Raw genomic sequence first — 24,652 nt, 5'->3', positions numbered from 1 at the left:
TTTTAGGGCCTAAGAAAAGAAAAAGATCAAATACAGTTTTTTCTCTTTTTATTAAAGTTGTATCTTGAAAACATTTATTAAACTGCCTGATGGATTAACCGACATTTCTACAAGAAGGGTAAGAATGAGACCCACTGCGCCTCAGTCCTGAATGTCACCCGCAATTAGATTTGATCAAACCGAAATAATGAGCAGGGCAGCTGCTAAAAGGGAAAGCCAGTCTGCAAAAATTACCGAAGAGATGGAGACCAGTGAAAGCCATATTTATCCGGTCAGACAAATAAAGATTACTTTCTACATATTTGGGTAATCTTTAACCACAGGCTCTTGGACTCAGCAAGACATACGTGTGCCAAATGCAATTCCTGAGGGTTTTGTTGGTTTTCTTTTTTTAAGATGTGATACGCCAAAACACTTCAGCCGGCAGAAGAATGCCTGCTGCTGTTTACAACTGTGAGCTGCAAAATACAGAAACTACTCGTACGACAATTCAGACTTTAGTTTGACCATTTGCTCCCTTTTTCAAAATCTCATCTGTAAGACACAGTTTAAAAGTTGGCATCCTTCTGACAACCAATTTGATCTTTTTTAATGTTATGTTTTACCATAGCTCTTTAACCATTTACTGTATCAACCTACCTACCTAAAAACAAAACACCAAAAACCCAATAGGATTCTCTAAAGCTTTTGGTCCATATACTTTTGTTGTGATTTTTTTTTCTCTTTTACTTTTAAAATCCCTTTATGGCTTTCCCGAGAAACAGTCACTGAAGATCTCGTGTTTTGCTTCATTAGCGATTACAAAGGAAAGCTGACTACGATTAACTGGTCCCATTTTTACCGTAACAGCTACAAGGCAGCCAGAGGAGCTTGCCTTGTGGCTGTCTCTCCTTGCCCATGCCTCGTATGGGACACTCCACAGCATTTCACCAGAGCAGCATTCAGCCAGAACCGCCCCAAGCGCTGCTGAACCACCACCAACCTCACCCTCGCCGCCCCTCACGCCCCAGGAAGAGCAGCCCCCGGCGCTTCCCCCAGGAAAGCCAGATGTGAGCATCCCTTAAAAATAATAGATACCATCTTTCATTGCCGGGCTAGGCGAGTGAGCCATCAAAATTACTGGGAGCATAAATACGATGTTTGAGCATTAATTTCAGTCTCATGATAGACTTCTCAGAAAGGATTTTTCTTGTTCAAGAGAATTTTTTATTTCTAGGCTGCCCTTCTGAGAGGTTACCATCCTCATCATATCCCTCTTCTGCTTCTCACAAGAGGGAGATGCAGTTTCCCAAAAGCACACCTTAAAATAAGTACGAAGCCTGCAGCAGAGTGAGCAGCTGTAGGGATTTACTCTTGTGCGGTAGCAGAGAAAACAATATGCAGTTCCCTATTCCACTGCCTAATGATTTCACCCTTTTCTTTTGGTTGGTTTGGGTTTTTTTTCAGGTATTTCAGGGAACTTTCTCATGGGATCCACTGCACCGCCAGACTTCCAGCATCTCAGAACGTGCTAAGTAAATACATGGTCATAAATGCCGTTTACCATACGAAGAAGATAAAACTTTCTCTACAGCAGAGACGTCTGGTGACAAGATTTAGACATCGCTACGGTGTCTGTGGAACCGAAAAACAGAAACTGCCGAGCAAACACCCCCGTCACTATTTAATCTGTCGCTAGGAAAACACCGCTCCTTTAGACAACGTTTACTTATCGAAATAATCGAGATTGCAGTATATTAAAAAAATAAAATAATGAAAGGGGCAGCGAACTGCATTCCGTATTCCGCATCGCCACCCGCCGCCGAGCGCTGGCAGCTCTCCCCGGCCGCACACCGCAGCCTCAGCCCCGCGCCTCCCGCACGTCTCCGCCGGCGCGGAGTGGCACCGCGCAAGATGCGCGGCCCCCCCCAGCCTTCTCTCCCTCCCTGTCCGCTTCCCTGCCTCCGCGGGCGCGTAGCCGGGGCGGATGGGTGGGCAGCCACTCACTTTGTAGAAGATCATCTTGAGGGTACCGTAGAAGCCCATGGTGTCGGCGCGCTTCCCCTTGCGCGGCTGCGGCGCGCCGCGGGCCCGGCGGCCGGGCAGGCGCTGGCAGTACAGCCCCTTCTCCGGCAGGTAGGTCACCGCCTCCCGCGCCGACATGCTCGGGCACGGCGGGCGGCGGCGGCGGCGCGGCTCGGCCCGGCTCTGCTCGGCCCTGCCCTGCCTGCGCCGTGCGGAGCCCGGCTCCCCCTGCCCGCCCGTTCTCCCTCCCTCCCTGCCCGCCTCCCTCCCTCCTCCCGCCCCACGTCCGTCCCTCCCTCCCTCCCCGCCCGCCTCCCTCCGCAGCGGCGGCGCGGCACTGCGGGCTGCGCGGCCGGGAGGGAGCCGCGGGCCCCGGCGGCGGCTTCCCGCCCCACCCCGGGGAACGGGTGGTGGAGATGGGGGGGTGGGGAATAAAAATAGCGCTCTGTGGGTTGGGGTTACCCTTCCGGCTCTTTACCCCCCCCCACCTTTTTTCCCCCTCTGAGGCCGGTGCCTGCCCCCCATCCCTCGCGCTATTCCCCCGGTGCCACACACTTCACGGTTTTCCAAGCGGGAGCAAAACAAGCTCATTTCCACTAATTATAATTATACCATCGCCCTCAGCGTGCCTGGCTGGACTCCTACGTGAATGCATTCCGTGGACGGACGCAAATCAGTCCGTCAAAAGTGCGGTTCATTTTAGAATAATTTGAAATACAGTTTCACCAGGAGGGGGTGTGTGTGAGGGGGGAGATGCTGAAATACCTTCTCTGTTGGCTAGACAATGGGATAAACGGGGCTGGAGGACCGCAGAGTTGGAAGACGCGCATCCAACAATTACATAATATACATTAAAAGACCAAAGGCACAGCAAAGCGGCGGTGGAGCGGGTTCCCCCCGGGTTTCCCAGGCAGAGAGGCAGGCTGCCCGCCTTCCCTCCCCGTCCCCTCCTCTCCCCGCGCACCTGGAGCCGGCTGCGCGCACACTGGCTCCCCTCTCCGTTAAAAGCCAGCCCTCCGGCGACACCAAGCCGTTTTAGCTCGGGTCTTCAAATCCCGTGAAGGGTTCTCACCTGTGTTGCTGTGCAAGCATAAGGAAAGCCCCGGGTAATTACTTGCTAAAGAACGCTCCTTTTTCGGTCTTTTCCTACTCTGTGCGCACCAACACATCCATTCAATTCACCCCTACGGTTTGATTCAAGGGCACTGGAGTTCCTGACATATGGTTGGGCTCTCAGACAGATACCTGCAATCAGCACAGCAGCCCGGCAGCTTGTTTGGGTTTGGGTTTTTTTTTTTTCACTCAAAAGGACTTCAGCTTCTGCAAATTTCCTTGGTTTGTATTTTTTTCTTTCCCTCCCACAAAGTTTTGAGCCTTTGAGCCCAAGTGGGGAGCAGAGCAGAGCATACCCATACCCATAACCTGCACATGATGTGGAGCTGCCACCTGCCCCACTGGTTTTCCCCAGGTGCAGTGGGAACGGGAGCAGCTCAGCAGCCCTCCATACCAATGTGCTCAAGCAGGAGCAAACATGTAGTCAGTTCCTGTCGACCTGAAGGGAAACCATCTTTATCACGCAAAGCACTACAAAAAAAGTAGGAAAAAGAACACACGTCTAAAGGAGTGGAATTACTTTCTGTAAAACCTATCAGCTTCCTCATTTGTACTTAAAAAACCCCAAGTCATACGTATTATTAGCTTATAATAGCTAAGCATGCCCGGTGTTAGCGTACTCAGATAAGGCAAAATCACTACCCCCATAGCGCAAGATCTGCTTAAATATGGTTTTACAGATCTCCCTCTAACACTGAGTGTTCATAGTCTTTCTTGTCTCCCAGTGAAAATGGTTCTGCCCATCAAATCTTGGCATTTATGCCATTACCCATTAAACTGCAGTGCTGTATATTTTATGAGAACAAAATGGTCTTGAGTTGACTTCATACCTCAGATATGAACAGAGCTGCACATATCCCTGGAGACTATTACTGTCTTCCTTTGCTAGAGCATCACATGCAAAAGGGAAGGAAAAAACCTACATAGGCTGCATATACACATTAAATAATCACAGGAAGGAAATTAATACGCAAATCATCAGAAAGAATTTGAACATTACTGCTGGGGGGATTTTGAAATACTTCATAGACATACAATACATAATGCAATGTAACGCTCGCAGTTCTCTCTGCCCCTTCACCAGTCTGTGAGCGCACTCGATGCAGAGGGGAAACACCCTTCCTTCCAGCACCACAACGGGCACTGGCAGGAAATCCTCAGGGATCATCCTCTCCCCAGCCCAAAGGCAAGTGGAACCTGACAGCATAGCTAGATTTATCTTCTGAACAAAATGTGCTTTGGAGTAAGCAGTCAATGAGTTGAATAATAATTAGAAATTACTGTTTTCCTCTCTTTCAGAGTACTACTATTGCTGATCCCTTCTCTTTTGATAATGATTGGCAGATATTCTCTCATGGTAGAAAAACACTGACTTAACTGTTAATCTCTTTGCCTCAGTCAGGACCCATGTAGTAACCCCAACAATCATTACCTACTAGTAGAAAACTTGGTACATCAGGTATTTATTCTGCACAAAAGGTTTTGGGGTTTACCTTTTTTAGAAACAGATACCACAGACAGATTTTGACATTTGAACGGTGACCATCTTTTATCTAGCAGTCTGCCTTTTTCTCAGAGCAAGAAACAAAAATTCCATATGGATACGATGTCCAGTTGGAAACCTGTAACGAGTGGTGTCCCTCAGGGATCGGTGTTGGGACCGGTCCTGTTCAACATCTTTGTCGGTGACATGGACAGTGGGATTGAGTGCGCCCTCAGCAAGTTTGCCGATGACACCAAGCTGTGTGGTTCGGTTGATACGCTGGAGGGAAGGGATGCCATCCAGAGGGACCTCGACACGCTTGTGAGGTGGGCCGATGCCAACCTTATGAAGTTTAACCAAGCCAAGTGCAAGGTCCTACACCTGGGTCGGGGCAACCCCAGGCACTGCTACAGGCTGGGCAGAGAAGAGATTCAGAGCAGCCCTGCAGAAAAGGACTTGGGGGTGTTGGTTGACGAGAAGCTTAACATGAGCCGGCAGTGTGCGCTTGCAGCCCAGAAAGCCAACCGTATCCTGGGCTGCATCAAAAGAAGCGTGACCAGCAGGTCGAAGGAGGTGATCCTGCCCCTCTACTCTGCTCTTGTGAGACTTCACTTGGAGTACTGCGTACAGTTCTGGTGTCCTCAACATAAAAAGGACATGGAGCTGTTGGAGCGAGTCCAGAGGAGGGCCACGAGGATGATAAGAGGGCTGGAGCACCTCCCATATGAAGACAGGCTGAGAAAGTTGGGGCTGTTCAGCCTGGAGAAGAGAAGGCTGCGTGGTGACCTCATAGCAGCCTTCCAGTATCTGAAGGGGGTCTACAAGGATGCTGGGGAGGGACTCTTCCTTAGGGACTGTAGTGGTAGGACAAGGGATAATGGGTTCAAACTTAAACAGAGGAAGTTTAGATTAGATATAAGGAAGAAGTTCTTTACAGTGAGGGTGGTGAAGCACTGGAATGGGTTGCCCAGGGAGGTTGTGGATGCTCCATCCCTGGCGGTGTTCAAGGCCAGGTTGGACAGAGCCTTGAGCCACATGGTTTAGGGCAAGGTGTCCCTGCCCATGGCAGGGGGGTTGGAACTAGATGATCTTAAGGTCCTTTCCAACCCTTACGATTCTATGATTCTATGATTCTATGATACAGATATGGCTCTCACTTACTTAGTATTTTTCTCTATTGTGGTACCACTTTTGATTCTCTACAAATAAAGAATCATCCTCTCTACCTCAATTAAGTTTGACAGTATCTGGGTAGTTGCAAGACCACTCTAGCTGGGTGTCTGCTCTTCCCCAAAATGCCTAACCACAGCGTGGGCTCTCCACAGTTGATGTATCAGGACCTGCTCCACCAGCGGCCGAGGGCACCTACTGTTATTAGGTTACTGTTACTGTCTAGAAAGGGCTTTAGCTCTTTCTCCTTTCATTTTGAGGACTTCCCTGTCCTCAGGTAAGTCGTGTCATGAATACACCATACTCTCACAATTGTAAGAAATGACTTAAGTAGCAGGGAACTGGCCAACGTGGGAAGACTGAGCAGCTTCACCCTCTGCCTTCCAGGAAAATACAATGGTGGGGAAAAAGACCCCAGTCCCTCAGATGCTTTTGAGGGCCTCAGCGCAAGTAGCAGAGATGATGCATTCATTACCATCTCTACTGACATTTGCAACAGTATTTATTGCAGTAACTTAATATGCTCTAGGAATACTTAATGGTATGAAGTAAATTAAGGTACACTGAGGAAGACTACAGTTTATAACAAAATGCTAAGAGAAAAAAATCAAAAGTTGCTGTATTTCTTTCCCTATTTGATATATTCAACTTCAGAAGCTGGTTTTATTTTGTTTAAGCTGAAGATGATTTTTCAAGTTTCTCAAACCACAACCAGCATACAATTCATGACATTTAAAAAAATGCCTGTACCAAAATTACACACTTTCCAATGGACATGAGTCCAATCTTATTTCCCGTCAGTTCTGCCAGCTCTTAATTAAAAAAAATTCACACCATCCAATTCTTATCCTGTTGGCACCATTTCTAGCACCTTTACCAGTTTGTCATGTGGCCTGCTGTAATTAAGACTGTCTATTACTTCTAATGAAAGACTAGAATGAATTACAGAAATCACCCACAGAGATACATAATCCCCAGAAGAACAGAGATTACAGTGCAACAGACCAAAAAACCAACATTTTTGCTGGGGCTTTTTTAGTTGGAGAAACATTTTTGAGTGGAGAGACCACAGGATGGTCTGGCCATGGTAATGGCCAGTCAGCGTTCTGGAAGTACACTGGTGGTTAAACCATAGAATGCAAAAGCCATAATTGGCATTTCACATACACATATGTGTGTTAGGAGCATAATGTGTGCAGGAGGAACTGTGGAGCAATATGGTTTGGTATCTCCATTAATATTGGTAAATGCATCATTCACGACAGTGCCAGAAGGGATTCTGTGTACTCTGCACATTTAGCAGACGTTAGCAGACTGACTTCCTTAGAAACATTTCAGAGGGATTTTTGTGTGTTGTCTAATAGGATTGCATTTTTTTCCCACCAGGGAAACCAAACACTGTAATCAAGTGGGGCCAAATCCTTAGCTGTGCAAGATTTACCCTGGAGAGAGTGAAGATGACCAGAGAAGGATAGTCACGCTTCTTTTTCCCTTTCTGAAATTTAGACACACTTAGGTTTTAAACACTTCCCTTCTGCTTGGTAATCTAGTTTGGGCAGCTGCAGCAGCCAGCGCTTTGTCTTCTATGTTCGACCTCTTCATCCAACCAAATACTTCATTTAATTTGCCAAATGGTCCCATTCAAGCAAGAATCTGGGCCCACAGAGAGGTACTTCTGCCATCTGCTTTAGACATTTAACTACAGCTTAGCTTAGCACACCTACATTTAAAAGCCTAAGTTCCTCATTCAGTCAATGAGAAAGGCAGATGCTAGAGTCCAACTTGTATAAAAAGTCTTAAAAGAGGAGAAAAAAATGCCATTTGATAGCAAGTGCTAAACATGTTCCAAAGTAATGCAGGGCAGGCCTTTCCACTACGAAGGGGCACCAGTATTATTGTCAGATCTTTCTTTTTCTTTTTGAATGCATGATGAAATGAAACAGTGACCCAGCAGGATCTTAGAAATCCCATGTTCTCATGGTTTCTCCTAGTTCAGCTTGGGCTAGGCACTGACCTTAAGGCTGATGCATCCTAGGTGACAACCTAGCAATTTTATGGGTAAATTCCACACCTGCGGGCAGGGTGAGACAAAGTTTTAGGACACCGACTGATTAAGTAAAAGTGATACTTGGAAAACAGGCAAAGTGCAAGGGCACAGCGTACGATGCATTTTATCACACAGGTGTGTTTGTGCAGAACATAGAATTAGTATTGACACAACAGAACAGACTGGAAGAAATTAATTTAAGTGCACCAGTTTGTGACCATCAGCTGCTATGTTCTGTGTATGAAGGAAGATCTACTCTTTGGAAGCAGTTTAGATGGAGGAATTTCTACTCAATTGACTTACAATGCCTGCAGCAGGCTTAGAGAGAACCACTCCACCATGTTTGCCTAACGTCGTTACAGAAAGAAATACAAGCTTATGATCTTGTGCAGTTAAAGTCAAATACAACACTGTGTATTGCAATGTACGCTGATCGGTAGCTTCCTGAGCAATAACACATTTTTGCAGTATTGATGAACTTAAGGTTTGGGATGGAGTAGGGAAAGCCACAGGAACTATTATGGGAGGAAGGACAGACAGGCACTACAATAAATTGGACGAAGTCTTCTAAAGCTTACTTGAGTGGAGAATAAATGCTACAAAGCATGATAGGTACTACTGCATTGTTTTACTAATTGTATAATGCTTCTTTGCAAAGCATTTGAAGACTGCTTTCAAACTGAAATTTCCCACACATTATTATTATTTCCATGCAAAGTATGGTAATGTACTTAAACAATATTCTAAATACCCTTTAGTTCTGCTTTTGCAGGGAATGTAACGGCATAGATAGCAATTGAAAACTCAGACTAATACTTATTAGTAAAGCCTGAACTTTATAATAATAATTCATACTTTATAATAATTCATACTGAATTGTAGGAACTTTGATTACAAACACTGTTTTTAAAGTTATATATCTGTAGCAGAGATTTCCATTAAGCCACTTCCTTTTAACATTTGCCTTTAAAAAAACTTAAGCTTTAAATATATTAAAGCTTAATTATATAAATATAAATATATTAAATATATTAAATATATTAAAGGTGTGCCAGTTAATGGCTGCAAAAATAGCTTTGAAAAGGATTTATACATGAAGCGTATGTTACAGACTTCAGCACTGGATATTAAGAATAAGCTTCAAATTGTTTTAAGAGCAGGGAGATTGCAAAGACAGGCTTAATGTAATATGGCATCACCACGTTTCCAGCAGAGCAGAACTCCCCTCTGAAGGTCATATTTCCTGTCCTCTTTGTTGGTTATCCGTAGTTGGGCACAGAACTTGCAACATATGCTTTGATGCGTAGGTTATTCTGAAGTACAGCCAAAGCTGTCACACACCGTTTATGAAGAGGACAGTTCCACACACTGCTTCTTGGTGGCAACACCAGCTTAAAGATGCCCCAGTCTCACCTGCTCATTCCCACCCCTGAATGGCTCTTGCCGTTATTTCTACAGGAATAAACATCCATAGAAACGATGTGTGAACCAGATTCATTAAGTGATGTGAGGTGAGGAGAAATGGTTTTAAGTTTTTCCCTTTGGGTTTTTTTTTTTTTTTTTTTTAGAACCAGTTAGTGGTTTAATTTTCCACCATGCCATCACAAACAACTGAGCCAGGAGAAGCAAATGAGCAATTCACAGGCAGGGCACAAACTTCCTGAGCCAGCTACACCACTGAGAAAAAGGTATGAAGAGCTGTGACCTGAGCGTCCCACACAGAGAGCATAAGCCTATTATTTACACCTACAGGCATCATTCTCTCCGCTATCGTTTGATGTGCATTTAAGTCAGCACAACCACTGGGAGCAGGGGGGGAAGAGGCAGTCCCTGCACCCCTAGCTGCCCTTGGCCATTCATTTCTATGACTGTGTCACCTTCTCAGGTGTGCCACCACAGCCTTCACTGTATGGCTATGTGGTCAACCAGGGTTGGCAACTGACTTTTTTGCTGGGCTATTTCTCAGCCAGGTCAGATTCCCCGTTTCACTCATTGCACGGCCACGCAGATGTCCATGCTAGTATAGCAAGAGGTGCAGACTGCTTGCCTTTTTAACTTCCCCAATTCCCAAGAAGAGCTACCTTAATCGCTTGCCGAACTACAGTCTCCGTTGAAATGGCAAGGAGCTGGGGTTTAGGCTTTGTCCTCCCAACCTGGGGGGCTGTATTATTACCACAGAGAGACTTATTTGCATTGAAAAACATACTTAAGTCTCTGTCAAATGGAAATGGATGCTCAAATATTAAAGTTTTACCATAAAACAAGCACAGCAAGGTGAACCACAGGCAGGGGGTATCATGTCAACCTTCCTTAAACATGTCATGTTAAAACTCCAGGGAGCTTGTCTCATTAGAACTGTGCATTATTTCATTGGGGGAAAAAAAAAAACACCAACCCTAAACCCAATCAAAAATATTTTCTTCCCAAAGCAATTTTTTTCCTTGTTAAAGAAAATTGAACATAAAAATATTAGTGGAGCGAGGCTTCACGTTGCTTTTAATTCCCTGTGACAGTAACCACATGTAAGTTTCCTGCAGAGAAATCTTGTATGGTTTGTTTTAAAACTAGCAATGTTATCATATAATAAACATTTTTCATAATGCATATTCATAAGGAGCCGAGTTAAGGTTGCTAATGCAACCCGCACTTTCATGGACTTGACCATTTTCCATGCAACAGGAACATTACGAGTTGCTTTTTTGTGTTTTGTTTCTACTCATTATTGTTAGATTATTCATTTTTCAAAGGAAGAAGGTGGTATTACATATAATGCATCTTGCAAAACATTCACTAATGGCAGCAGATCTTCAGAAGGACTGCATCTCCATTCATTGTGCTCCTATTAAAGTTAACTGTAATCTATTTATTATATCATTAAACTTAATATATTGTAAGATGAATTCTATTTATAGATGCAATAATGGCTGTGCTAATCACTCAAGTTCACATTGAACAGGGCTGTGCTTCTGAGACACAGCAGCAGTTGCTTCAGACATCAAAGCACCTCCCCAAGTTTCCCCAAAGAGATGACCTTGCACACTGCATCCTGCACAAGCCCAAGTGACGCTGTGCAGGTGGCTGTGGCCAGCCAGCCTGGTGTCACCCTGCCCCATGGAACAGCCCCTCCAACACGCTGGCACCCACCCTTGCTCTGTGGAGGCAACTGGCATCACGCATCCCAGCCGGGTTCCCCCCTTGGTCCGCTCTTCTGGGTATCTTATGCACCACTGAAGCCAAGGGCAGGGGCTGCCGCAACAGCAGCCAGATGCCACTTGAGCACAGGGTATTCAGTTTGGAACAATACTAAGATAGCAGTCCACACCTTACTCTTTAGGCACTTACATAGTTGCTTTTTAAAATACCACCCCCAGCTTCATTCTTAGTAATTTTATCTTATATTCCTATTATAGTAATTTCACAGATCCTGCCTGTGACATAGTCCATAAAGTTAGAAAACCATGCACTTGAGACTCTCATTAAATCCTGCCATAGCAGCACAAAGCACAAGCCCTTCTTGCTGACCAACAGATATTGCCCACAACATCAAAATAAGCCAAACAAAACCAAACCCAAACCTAACAGGGATCAGTTCTTTTTTTACAGTATTTCAACCATAGAGCTGAGTTGGTTTTGTTTATATTGACAAGAATGTTTCCAAATTGGTGAAGCGTCCATTTCTGCCTTTGAACACCAGTGGTCAAACTGTTTTCACTTAAATATAAGCAGGTTGGGAAATCACCTTTGTACAGAAAAAGAAAAGCCTATTTGGACTTGGAAGGCTTTCCAAAACATCCATCCTTCACACTGAATACAAATAGAGCACTAGTATCTACTGCCTGTTTGCTGTGAAGTTTTCCATTTTTACTTTCTTTGGAGACAGTTTAATTTTGATTGCCAAGAAAAGTGCTTATTTATCTGGCTTAATCTACAGAAATCTATTTACAAAATAGTTGCTGTCCTTCACTTGTGGTATATGAGAATGATAAGGGGTTAGTGGTGAGCCTTTAGGCTGCAGACAGAAGAATTCCTGGAATTTCAGATTATACCAGAAGGAATTAGGAACAATTTGAAGAAAAAACTATTAAAAATGTCAAATCTCTTTCCCCACCTGCGTTACCTAAAGAGAGCATTAAAGGTTACAAACCCAAGCATTCAAAGGAGTTTGAAATGACAGGTGTAAGATGCTTTTGCTCCTGAAAAGCTGCTTACCAAGACAGCTCTGTGCATGGTGCATACTAAATAAGACACAGATTCTATGGAAAAAACAGTGTCTGAGGTTGTCATTTAAGATACATCTTCACCTGTTTGTGCACATACATCAAGTTTGCAAAGGCAAACCTGTGAACATTTTAGGCATGGCACCCTGGCAGAATTTTATAATGTCAAGGGAATTTAAGTCCAACCCCCTCCCCATCATCTGGCAACACAGTGACTCCCTGTTCAGCATGCCAGTGGCATGGTACAGCCTGAGCCCCTACTGCTGCAGGTAACCAGTGGTGAGGAATATAGCAGGATGCCACCCTTGGTGCAACAGCACTAGGAAATGAAACATGATGTTCTGTTGAATGTGTATCAATCTCCTTGGCTCCCCCTATCCCTCCTTTATTCCTCACTCCTCTGTAATTGCCAGCCACATTCCCCTGCCCTCTGCTCCCTGTATCAACCTCCTGGCCCAGCAATTCTCCATTTAGTTTCCCTCCTCCTGCCCTCTCCATGGCATCTCATCTAACAAGACTTACTGTTCCACCTTATTACTCCTTTCCTTCTCCATCCTCTTCCATCTTTTCTCCTTCCCTGGAATTCAGGGGAAGTATCTTTCTATACAAAGTCCAAGCATCAACAAGGGGGTGTGTGTGTCTGGACTGGAGGACATAGAGGATATTTAGCTTCCCCATGCCTGGCTACATCTGCAGTGCAGCTGGAGCAGCCACTATGGGGAAGATGCAGCTCTGCCAATGTTGCCTTTGGTTACAGCATGCTCCGAGAGTCCAGGGGAAAGGTGCAGGTCAGTCTGCTCAGCACTATGACCTGGTGGGACAGATTCTTCACTGCCCAGAGTGTCTCTGGTACACACAAATGGTCATTTTTCCATGGCACGCACACTGCCCTACTGGTGACAGCAGTGCTTATAAAGGGAACAATTACACATTATACCTGCTTGATCCAGCTTCCTTCTCACCACAACCCATGCCTGCAGTAGAGCACAAAGAAGGAGATTTACTCATCTTCCACAAATCCTCATGACTTACTGCCATGACAACTCCCCCCTCTCCAGAGGCCTGGGAGAGCTGCATGAGCTGGTTTCTCCTGAAAACACGCTTTCTGCCACAGGGGAATTGATGCCAAACCTTTGCACAGCAGAAAGGAATGCTAGGCATGGCAGGGTCACGCCAGATACTTTGAAGCCTTGCTAACCCACTGTGATTAACCTTATGCTGTGCAATTTCATGTCAAAAGGGGCTACAGGCAGAGCAAGCAGGCCAGTAAACCTGCCCCATCTAAACAAAACTCTTCCCCTGAACAGGTGCTTCCAGTCTAGAAACCATACAACAGCTTGCCTGCCTCTACGAGAAACACAGCACTGCATAATTTAGGGTAAGTAGTCCCTCATCCAGACGAAAGGGATGGGAATTGCAAATCAATTTTTTCACACTGAATATAGCATTATTTAGGTAAGATTAGGGATAAATACCTCTAATACATTCGAGCACAGAACAGACATTTCTAACAGAGATCTCCAACTGAATGCAAAAAGTATGAAATAAGGTGGCACATTCCATAGCGTGTCAGAGATATTTTCAAACAGTGTTACCTGTATGAAACCTAAACACTACAGCAGAAAAAAGGAAATGGCCATACCTGTCCACTCCTGTGTCTAAGTTTCTTTTGGGAAAGCATTTTATTCAGTAAAACCTTATGCTCCCTTTATCAAGGTGTAATATTTATAATTGAATTAAAAGATTACAAGCAAAAAAAAAAAAAAAAAAAAAAAAAAAAATCCGTTTCTACCCTCAAGGAAAACTGCATATTGCAACCTCTACATAACCTCTCAGCTATCACATATTTTAACCATTTCTCAAAAAAATTCTGTCAACTTGCCAGTTCAGTGTGAAGCAACTGATGCGCTCCTTAAACCAATCCATTTGCTGTGGGATAAACAGCAAGTCAGTTACCTAAATTCCTGGGTTTTGAAACTCACAATTTCTTTATTTATAGACAGGATGGAGTAAATTAGAGATTTCAGAAATTTTTGGCTTGCTGTTCAATTCACTTGTAACCACAAAATTAGATGGCAACCATGGTTTTAAAGTTTGTAACGTTATGGAGACTCTTAGTATTTCACAAATCCAATTACTGAAGGAAGCGTAGCCCATCTAATGTTACTGATTTAGCAAAAAAATGAAACCAGTAAAATAGTAAAAGAAGAATGTCTAGGAATAGTCCAAGTCACCAATGTGGTTGGCTGTATGGGGACATAACTTAAACTATTTTAATACCCTAAAAAAATGCCAAACTATTATTTGACATAAGTACATAAGAAGAGGGATTAAAGATGCTGCAATAAAGCCTGTGCAAATATGTGTCCTAATTCCTATTCCTTCTCTTTTGCTGAAAGCAACTGCTAAAGCATGTTATTAGCTATAACATTGCTAAAGCGATGCCAGTGATGTTCTGACAAATCTCTAGGGTTGTTTTTTTGCCCACTTTCCTTTTATTATCATATTCCATCTCTAATATTCAATCAGTGCCAAACCGGTTTATGTATGCCAATCTTTCTCACAGAAATGGAAAAAGAAATCGAGCTATACATCGTAGGCCTGCTCATGCGACAGGGAGAGACTGAATGAAGTGGGAAAGGGAAGCGGGAGGGAGGAGTACAAGAGCACCAGTCTGCAGCCTGGTATTTAGCAGAAGTCTCAGTTTTCCGATCAGAAAGTTGGCAAAAATCGAAGTGCAGACTACCATTAGGTTCCTTGTAACCTAACCTTCAACACAAGCTTCGCCTATTGTGTGATCTCTTCCCTTTAGTCTAATTCCATATGTAGAACAAACTAGCACCTTGAAAACTGGCCAGATCCGAACAATACCCATTTTACTATCAACCTCCAACAAAACGTGCTACAAGCCACTGACCAGATCATCCGCTCATCCACCAAAATTTCAATCTCTATGCAGTTATGATATATAGTCCTAGTTGTTCACTAAATTCCCCCTTGGGACAAAATTTGAAAATGTTCACTTTTGTCCCTTGTTTAATCATAGACAATGTTTAGGAATATTTGATTATACAGAAAGTTCTGGGAAGAACTCATTTGCTGCTTGTATAAATATATTTCCTCATTAAAACTTGATTAAAACAGTCATAATGGAATACTACTACCTCATTCATGCTTCTGAATAAAGTGATTTAAATTGGCAAGAACTAAGTTTAAATACACTTCTTCCCAGCTAACTGTCGACAGCAATTCTGCAGCCTGCAGGGACAGGTATGACTCATGCCTACACTGTTCTTCAAAAACTTTTTTAAAATGCAGATTTTTTTTTCCACTGGTTTATTGTGCTTTACAAGTAACTGCAAACTGAAAGAGACTAAAATTAGAAGGCAGACCACTATCACCAGAGGGATTAGAACCTCCTAGGCTATGTTGATTCAAAAAGCTGAACTGGTTGACCAATACGAGGGATTCTTTTATGTGGTTTCCTACTGGATTTCTGGCAAGCTTCATTCAAAGTCTCTCCTGGTTACAAATTATTTGAAATCCCTGTGTTTAGGAACAGCGGAGGGTCTCTGTATTTGCATGCAACATTACACTGAGCAACCCTCCTCTTCTCTGGTACACAAGGCTAAAGAAAATGAAGGTGTTCACCCTAACCTGAGTAAGTCGGCACAAGAATGCACCTGGTCACAAGCCATGTGGCAAAAGTTTGGGGGTTTTTTAAACCACAACTGCAGCAACAGTCTTTTCATGTGCCTTATGAAAAGTATGCTAATATTTACGGATTCTGATTAACACGAAGTAAGTTTGGTTGAAAACTAATTTAAAGTGCAATCCAACAGCCTCAAGTTTAGACTTAGCAGTCAACCTGCCACAGAAAATACAGAAGATAACAACCTTCCTTGTTATTCAGAGTGGCATTTTAGGTACTGCAGACTACTGGGTTAAAAGCTGAAACAATAAAATATATTTCAACTTAAGATAGGGATGTCAGTCTCCTTATCAGTACAGTCCTTCAAAGAATCCTCTGAAATCCTCTTCCTTTTAGACACACAAGCCTCAAATCTGTGGCAAGATGTGTGGGCTAGTGAAGAGCATGCTAGGTGCTCTCAGAGTACTATCTCCGATCAGAACAGACAAGCTTAACCAGACAATCTGAATACACTTTATGCTTCTTTATGCAAAATACAGAGGGGAAAAAAATGCTAAGTACTTAATTTGCTGTATCACTGAGGAAAGTTTCTCAGCAGGTGAGGATACCAAGAAGGAAGAACATTTACACTAACTGGGATTCGTTCACTTTCCCATTCATGATAACTAGCTACATTACTATATTACATGCATCTAGTTAAAGAATGGATTTTTTTTTTCCTTTTACAGCAGGTAGACAGCTGGCTGTTTTGTGTTGCACTCTGAAAAGAGCTAGAGAAATGTGAATAGTGAGCTGAGTTAGCTGTTTACAGACTAAATGTGAGAAAGAGAAAAGAGGAAGACTCAGCCAAAACCTGCATTGATCTAAAGCATGGGTCAACAGTTCCAAGACACGAAAAATCCAATTCATTTCCCATTTCCAAGCTCCAGGGGACATCTATTACAATCTAAAAGGTATCTGTTTTGAGGAGCTGTGATCCTAAAGCTGTTCTCTAAGCAGAGGCAATGTACACCAAGGTTAAAGAGATAGTTGTAGCAAAAGAAATCTCATCTCAGAAGAGAAGGAAAAAAAAAAAAGCTAGAAAAACAAATCATAATGCCCCCTCTACCTCCACAAAAACTATACTTTTTTGTTGCAATAGGAAGTGGAACTCTAACTTGAAAGTTTAGCAGATGCCAAAGTATGAGAATGGGAGTACCAGGCTGAGGAGCAGTCAAGACTCTTGAGAACAACCAGCAGGCTGAATCCAATCCTCTTTATCTTTTGGAAGACTACTTTCTTTATCTAAATCTGGCAGTTACTACTTGTTTAGTTTTATATCTACCTAAACATGCAAATTAGTAAGCAAAGTGTCTTCAGCTCCAGAGGAGAATATGTGCTCAAGGATATGTAGTATCTACAGAGACCCCAGTGAGTGGTCCAAATATTTTCTTTACTGAGGTACTGTCAGACTTAGCACTTGATAAAACAGAATCTATAACTGGTCTCCAAACAAGACCCTACTATATAACCAGCCAGCTGATGGTGTCAAGAAGTTTTCTGAGGGTAGTTTGAAATTAGATGGACGAAGGCTGCTGCATGTCATCCAGCGGGGCCCCTCTCGTGTATCATGTACTCTCTAACCTAAGTTTGAACAGCAACATCTATATCTGAACAAGTCCAGTCCTGACCAACAGAAACCTCAGCCTGAAAGAAATTATCAACTGATTCTTTCCAGACAACACAAGAATTTCAGGAATGCAAATTAACCACTTTATGCCCCTGACAGGTCTTTCTAAGGCTTCTTCCAGTTCTTCTGGCTTTTCATCTCCCCAAAACAAAACCACAGTTCCACACTCTGGAAGAGCACACGGATAAGAAAAAATTCTCCAATGCTCAGATGCCAAGTCCCCTTCCCCCCAGCATTAGTCTCTTCAAAATGCTTTTAAATGAAAGGGAAAAGAGGAGAAGCTTGCAGTAGTTTCCATATAATGCAATTATACAACCTTTTATCTGTGTGGATGCCAGCACAGAATTGCATTATTCTTTTCAAGGCCTTTGGGAATGAGGTGAGAATATTATCTTGATCTGCATTAAACTAGTAACAATATTGAGTATATTTGCTTCTTCATGTTAAACTAATTTTAAGGCGCTCCTAATACATTTGTTAGCACTTTTTGGGAGTGATCTTGAAGCTGGAAAGGAAGAGAACAGATAATTCAATGTGTGTAATAAGGGCTTGTCAAATAACATCACTATTCCTTGTAATAAGATCACCCTTTCAAAGCAAGAACTACTTAGAGAGATGGTAGAGACCCCAGCTTAGCGGGGCCAAGTGGAGGAAGGGGCCCATAAGCTTAGGGCTTAACTAACCTAAAGGGGGAAAGGACTGAAAACCTGGCTACAAATCAGACTGTTTCTTTAAGTTGCCATTTCCACCTTTTGGTTGTAAAGAAACCCTGAGGAAACGGCTGGGAACAGCAAGCCTACAAGTGCACACTCTCCATATAAATGCTCCTATACAGACTAGAGAGGGTAACTTTAGACTACATCAGTAGAAAACTGCAACTGACAAGGAAATATATCTTTCAGAAAAAGAGGATACTGTAATTTTCCCAGTTCAAAACCCATTTTCAACTCCATGGGAAGATGACCACTGACAAATCAAACATGTTTTACATGAAGAACAATCCTATACCAGAGGTCTGTCTACTCCAGAAACATTCTTCATGCCTGCTGCTGTCTCCTCCTAATGACATGCCCACAGCCCTCTACAGACTTCCGTCCTGTAAGAGAGTGTACCTTTCATAAGCTTTTCTGAAACAAGCTAGTTAAAACCAACTCTTGACATGGAAAGCAATGGGCATATCCTCTTCCGGATATAGCTGTATCAGAATAAGAGGTTACTCTTCCCTCCTTATTTCAGTCAGTGAGCTAAACTGGCTTATACAACTATATATAGTAGCAGATCTTTGGCAATAAATGCACTTTTTTCCCCTTAAACAGACTAAGAAGTAATGACATGAGCAGCTTAAGTGGCAGATCTGAGACAGCAGAAGTCTGCTGGCAGGATGCATGACAAATACCTGCAAGTAGCCTGAAGGGTAGCAGTTTATTCAGCCAACATAGCTGAGTTGGAAGATGACATGTTCACAGTACCAACTGGTCAGACTCACAGAAGCCAAAATACATTGGATTCCTTATCGGTAGGATGAGTGATCTGAATTCATTGGGAACTCATGGTACTGCCAGAATTTGAACTGAGATCTTTCAAACCACCATTACTGCTGCTTTAACCGTTAAAACCTCCTGATTCTGATACCTGCAGAGAGTGGCATAGCTGGCTTTCAAGAGTGACTTTCTTTGAGAAATACTAGAGGTAAATGACTTAATCCCACATCAAGAGACCCATTGTAAAATTCAGTTGTATTTTCTATCCACTGCTATACACAGTTACAGGACCTTCTCCTGTACTGGCAGTCCCAGCTCATTCACACGCACACACACACACAAAACCACCCCTATTGTGTGATGGGTCAGACCAAGTCATCTGTTCTGCAAGTGCTTTGAACAGATAGATACATAGCCTTGCTACAATGCATTTCACTTATTCAGTTCAAAAGACAACAAAGCCTTTGGTCTAATTTTTCCTTTTTTTAAAGGAGTCCTGAGTTCTGTTTCTAATGTTACTACATGTGACTTTGTGCAACATCCCTTGACTCTGTGAAGGGAAAACGACAGTCACCTACTCACAGGGTAGATATACAAGAGACCTAACTTCTGTAAAAAATACATGTTAGTAAATACACATGGGGCCAGCTTATAGACAGCTGACAGCAGACGGTTGCAGTGAAGACTTGCTTTCTCAGTTTATGAGACAGGTTAGAGAACCAGTGAGAAATAAAAGGACAAGGTTTAATTTGTACTAGCAAATAAAGTGTAAACTTCTCAGAGACTCTGCATATGTGCTCTGAAGCTCACTCCACAGTGATTCCCTTACTATTGCTCAGGCCAACTAAATGAAATTGCACTTTGATTCTGCAAGCACAAAATGATACATCAGAAAAACAAACTCTAGTAACTTTTATTGATGTGTTTTGGAAGTGTTTCTGGTTTCACCAGATGGAAAGGTTTTCCAGTGAAATCAAAGTCATTCTGCTCAGATATTACTCATAGCATGCATTTGCACCCACATAAAAGTTTAAGTTTCAAAACTAACTAGTTTTTATTAAGGAAGTTATGTATTCTATGTACTCTAAACCCACTGACACAATCTCTACAATATCTTCAAATGTTTCCTTCACCACCTTGCCCAGACCGTGCACTGCCACGCCAAATCACAAGACGATTTTACTTTAGAGCCCTTGCTCCTGCTATACCAATGCCAACAGAGCCTCCCTAAAACAGCAACAGCCCTCCACACTGACGTGGTTACATTACTTGTGCTGTACCAGTGGAAGCAGTGCCCACCGTGCCCCAGGTGGTAGCAGGCTTGCCTCAGTCGTCTGTCACTCATCCTTTCCGCCTGCCAGCAAAGCAGTGCTCATGCAAACAGTCCAACCTAATCCACTCCAGTCAAACAAGCTAGGTTGGCAGAGCCTTATCATTTAAAATATCCATTTTATTTTGACAAACAACTTTGCCAGCAGATTTGAGAGGGCATTTCCCTTAAACAGAAGGCTTGTGCTGAGCTTACCCAGGCAAACAATCTACAAGACTTAGACACGTGTGTATCAATGACTGCAACAGTGTAAACTAAGCCCTCAATTTTGCAGAGATGTGGCTGTGGAGCATTAGCATATTCCTTCTACCAGTTGTGCTGTGCGAGTAGAACAGCCAAACAGCTGGACATAACAGTATCTTAAGCTGCTACAGCTTCTTGTTAAGACTAACCTCTTTGCCAACAACAGTGCTCTTAACCCAGCTTCACTATAACCAAACGAAGGATTTGGTTAGCTGAGAAACAGCAGGTAAAAATTGGGACGTTTGCAGGCGTAAGACCAGGCATAAGGCTGGCTACACCAGCAAAGCTATTACACAAATGATCATCACTTCTATGAAAAGTACTCTGGCAAAAGCAGCCATATCACTGTTTTCTCTAACCAGAAAATCTCTATATGCTATCATGACGGAACATTCATCATCCATGGGATTTGCCTGTGAAAGTATACGCTGTCACAGATGACCTCCGAATGGATATTAAGAAATAACATGATAGGCTACAACTTAGACCATATTTTGCCAATAAAAATTACCAAAAAAAAAAAAAAAAAAAAAGGACACCCAAAAGTTCAACCAAGCCTAATTTGTTTACAGAAGTTTAGGACATCTACTGGCTTGAAGGACACCTTTAAGGCTGTACATGCAAGCTCTTTAAGAAACCCACTCATGTACAGAAATCTGCAGTATGAAATAAATCCTGGGAGGGAGAGTTCAAATATACAAAAAAAGTACAAAGTCAAAGACAGTACAAAGAATTTATGACCTTTTCTCTCTGTATGTCTTTTTTTAAAACTCCTATTTGAATTTTGGTGGTTTGGGGTTGGATTTTTTTCCTTTTTTAAAAACATCTGTTCACTGTCAAGTAAACAGAACAGGCAATTCTTCTCACACCTATCTATGAAGTCATCATAATAAACTATTTTTTCTTAAAGTTGCAGCAGACATGATATGAGATGACTACTTACTTGAACACAGTGATTTATTTGAATAATTCTTTAATCAATAAACCATGGATATCTTTAAACACAGTATACCTCTCTTGAGATGAGAAAGCTCCTCTTACCCCATAAACAATTTTCCTTTCATTTTAGCTAGGATCAGTTTCTTGGGCCAAAATGTGTGCTGAAAAGCAACTTAATACAAATTTATTCTTTTTTATGTAAAATCCTCAATATAGTAATTACACAAGTACCTTAATAAAAGAAAGTAACCCTCACCTTAACTTTTACCACAAAGAAATGTAACACAAGATCTACTGGACCTCAGCTAACGGTCAGATACAGCTAACTTTTCTTGTACATTTGGAAAAGAAATAAAAAGAAAATAGCAGGAAAATACATTGGCTTTGCTTTTGAGAGCTGCAAGTAAAGAATTTCTATACTTATTGTTAACCTGTGTCACATCTGAATTCAGCCATTATTATTTATCTCCTTTTAGTTCAAAAAATGAATGGGAACTTCACTCTCAGAACACCAGAAGCCATAAAGACAACACACAAAGAACTCGGAATGCAATGGACCAAGTAACAAGAGCATAAGTCTGAAGTTCAGTACATGCTTCTCTCCATTATCAGTGCACGGTAATTTTCTGCTATTTTCTGCAGAGGCTTCTTTGAACAGAACACTGAAGACTGATTATATGTCCAAACCTTAATAAAATGTCAAAATCCACTGCTTCATTGTATCTGCAAATTATGATGGTTTCCCTCCTACACATGGGATAGGAAAGGATACAATTTTGCATTCATGGTGTTCCAAGCACTATGTTTTAATCTGTGGCTTGTTTTACATCAGTTATTTGCCAACCAGGAAGGCATTATTATAACCTCACGTCTTAATAAAAATGGCATTTTTGTTCTTAAAAATACTGCTTCAGATCTTGAATATACTTCTAGAAACTGAAGATTTTTAATGACTGAGTGGCTCTTACTGCAAAAGAAATACCATGACAAACAGCTTATGTCACTGCTACGACAGGGACAAGAGACAGCAGAGACTGTTCTTCCCTGCAGTTTCAACTCTGCTCAAGTTGAAATGAGAGAACAGACCTTTGGGGAAAGAAGCTGCAAAATCTCTGTTTTCGCCTCAAAGCTTCTCCCCTTTGACAGGACCAAAGCTCACGCCTCCGAAGTGTGGGGTCTGTCTAATGCCAATGGAAAAAGCAGCTGTACCCAACTGGGGTGGTCCTGCCTCCACCTCCCACCTCAGGTGCTGCTTTCCATGCTGGATGGGAATTACAGGCAAACAAGACCCGCGAATCACTGGCACCAAATCAATGCTCATCCTGCTTTCTGTAACTCCCACCATGCGACAGTTTTCACAGTCAAGATGGAATACGTCCCAACGTACAGGCTGATATTCCCTCACTTATTTTCTCTAGCACAGATAACATCTTATGACAATACAGAACCAAACTTCTAATATTGATTTTTCTCTGTACTGCGCATAGACCCTTCTTCCGGTGTGGACCGCCTCTTGGACGCTTGTTACTCAAAAGCAACAAGCTCCTTGGGTAAGATGAAGTAGGCTTCTCTTCCTCTTTTTAATCATGCTGCTGTGTAGAGATGGTTATAATAGTATTCCTCTCTACTGTAGAAAAAAGAATCACTCTTTGCACTTCAACAACCAAAAGCATTGTAAAGATTGTACACAGTCTATGCAGTTTCTCTCGTAGAGGGAACACATCAAACGGAAAACTTCTGTCAAGAACGCACAGCTAAATGTTGATGGCCAATCCAACGGTATTTAGTCAGCTTTTGTGCACTGGCTGCTGCATAGCTGAATAGCAAATCTTACTGCAACCTTCTTGCCAGGAGATTTAGCCCTCCTAAGAGTTGGGCTTTGATGCGTCAGAGGAAAGGATAATTCTTGTATTTTCTTTGGAAACAATACAATCGTGATTGTGAGACATACTTGTCTGAATTAGGTGTATAATACCAGGTCTCATAAGAGACGCTCTAAACTTCTAAAGCTTGCCTGACTGTGATAGGAGCTATTAAGGAGTCTGCTTTAATGGATAAGAAATATGACAACTCCCACAGAGAATCAACTGGTGCTGTGCTAGAAGGACTGAAAGTGCAGTCCTACCACTGTGCTTGTCCTCACAGAGGGAAAAAGAAAAACATGGTTCACTAAGATTTCCAAAAGTGTCTGTCCTGACTTTTGTTAAGAAATAGACGAGAGAAGATCTTCGACTACTCATATCCCTTCTGAAAGAATTTACTGCAATTAAATTGACAACCTTTTGATATTCCCAAGCATAGGTAAAAGAGCATTTGCAGTGCAAATGTTAACCACAATTTTGAATCTGGTGGCACTGAAAAGATCCTTGAAGTAACAGATCTTCTTGGTGGAGGCAGAAGCATCAAATAAGTTCACCACCAACTTGATCAGCCTGAGAACCATTGCTCCATCAGCCAGTACAGCATTTGTCTGTGTAAGTCCTGCTTTGAAAAATGACACACTGCACCTAGATTATTGCTAGCTTTGTGAGATAGACTGTTTTCTCCCAAATCCTGACAAGTAGGGAGACTAGGGAACCAAATACTACTACTAATAATCTTATTGCTGCCCCATGCCCATTTTCCCCTTGAGGCAAAAAAAATTAACTAGCAGCCTACTGAGTAGATTACCAGGGAGCAAGGGTACCCATGGACCGGGTGTCAGACCAAAATCCAATTTCTGCCTGGTAAACCATGCTGCCTTATGTACATTTTTCATATGATTTATAGCACATATTGCAGTAGGAAATTTCTATAACCAAGAGGAAGGTGATTATCTTTCTGCTTTGGAAATAGCTGAACTCCTGACGGCTATTACTTATAAATTCCTCATAAGATGATGTTTTCAGCTAACCAGAATAAATCTATTAGCTGTAGTTTCGAGATCTCAGTGAATCGCTGCATTGCGGACAATGGAGACTGTACTCTCAACTCTTCCTGGTACACACTGTCTAAAGTACTATGGACCAGAATAAGTCCTTTCCATTATTTGCAAGCGAAATCTGTCATAATAATTTGTCTGTCTTTTTCACAAATGGGGGATACCTTTGTATTTCTCACATTGTTTTCAGAGGGGGCAGCATATTTGTTTCTTTGTACTTCATATTTTGAATTAAGACCATTTTCAAGTCTTTTATCAACATTATTCTCAGAAGACTTGTTCCCGACAGTATTCTCTTTCATTACAGGCCTTCAGGCTGACTTCTCTGACAGTGTGTATCCATCCTGTGCTTACTGGAAATCATGAGACACTGAAATAAGTGTG

At 42.4% G+C, this 24,652-nt stretch overlaps 1 protein-coding gene across 3 annotated transcripts in view; it reads right to left on the bottom strand.

Annotated features, from left to right (window-relative positions):
* FBXW7 (F-box and WD repeat domain containing 7) overlaps positions 1 to 24,652 on the bottom strand; it is a 175,429-nt gene that overhangs the window by 31,626 nt on the left and 119,151 nt on the right. The window contains exon 1 of one of the 3 annotated variants that reach the window (XM_030491264.1): positions 1,987 to 2,280. The exons of the other annotated variants lie outside the window; for them this stretch is intronic. Coding sequence (XP_030347124.1) covers positions 1,987 to 2,142 — 156 coding nt within the window. The 5' untranslated portion in view covers positions 2,143 to 2,280. Of the gene's footprint in view, positions 1 to 1,986; positions 2,281 to 24,652 lie in introns of those variants that run through there. 3 annotated transcript variants of the gene reach the window in all.

The sequence above is a fragment of the Strigops habroptila genome, chromosome 7 (assembly GCF_004027225.2).
Source record: "Strigops habroptila isolate Jane chromosome 7, bStrHab1.2.pri, whole genome shotgun sequence".
In the NCBI taxonomy this organism is placed as follows: Eukaryota; Metazoa; Chordata; class Aves; order Psittaciformes; family Psittacidae; genus Strigops; species Strigops habroptila.
Note: the sequence above shows the minus strand (reverse complement) of the source record. Positions and strands in the feature narration are given on the sequence as shown.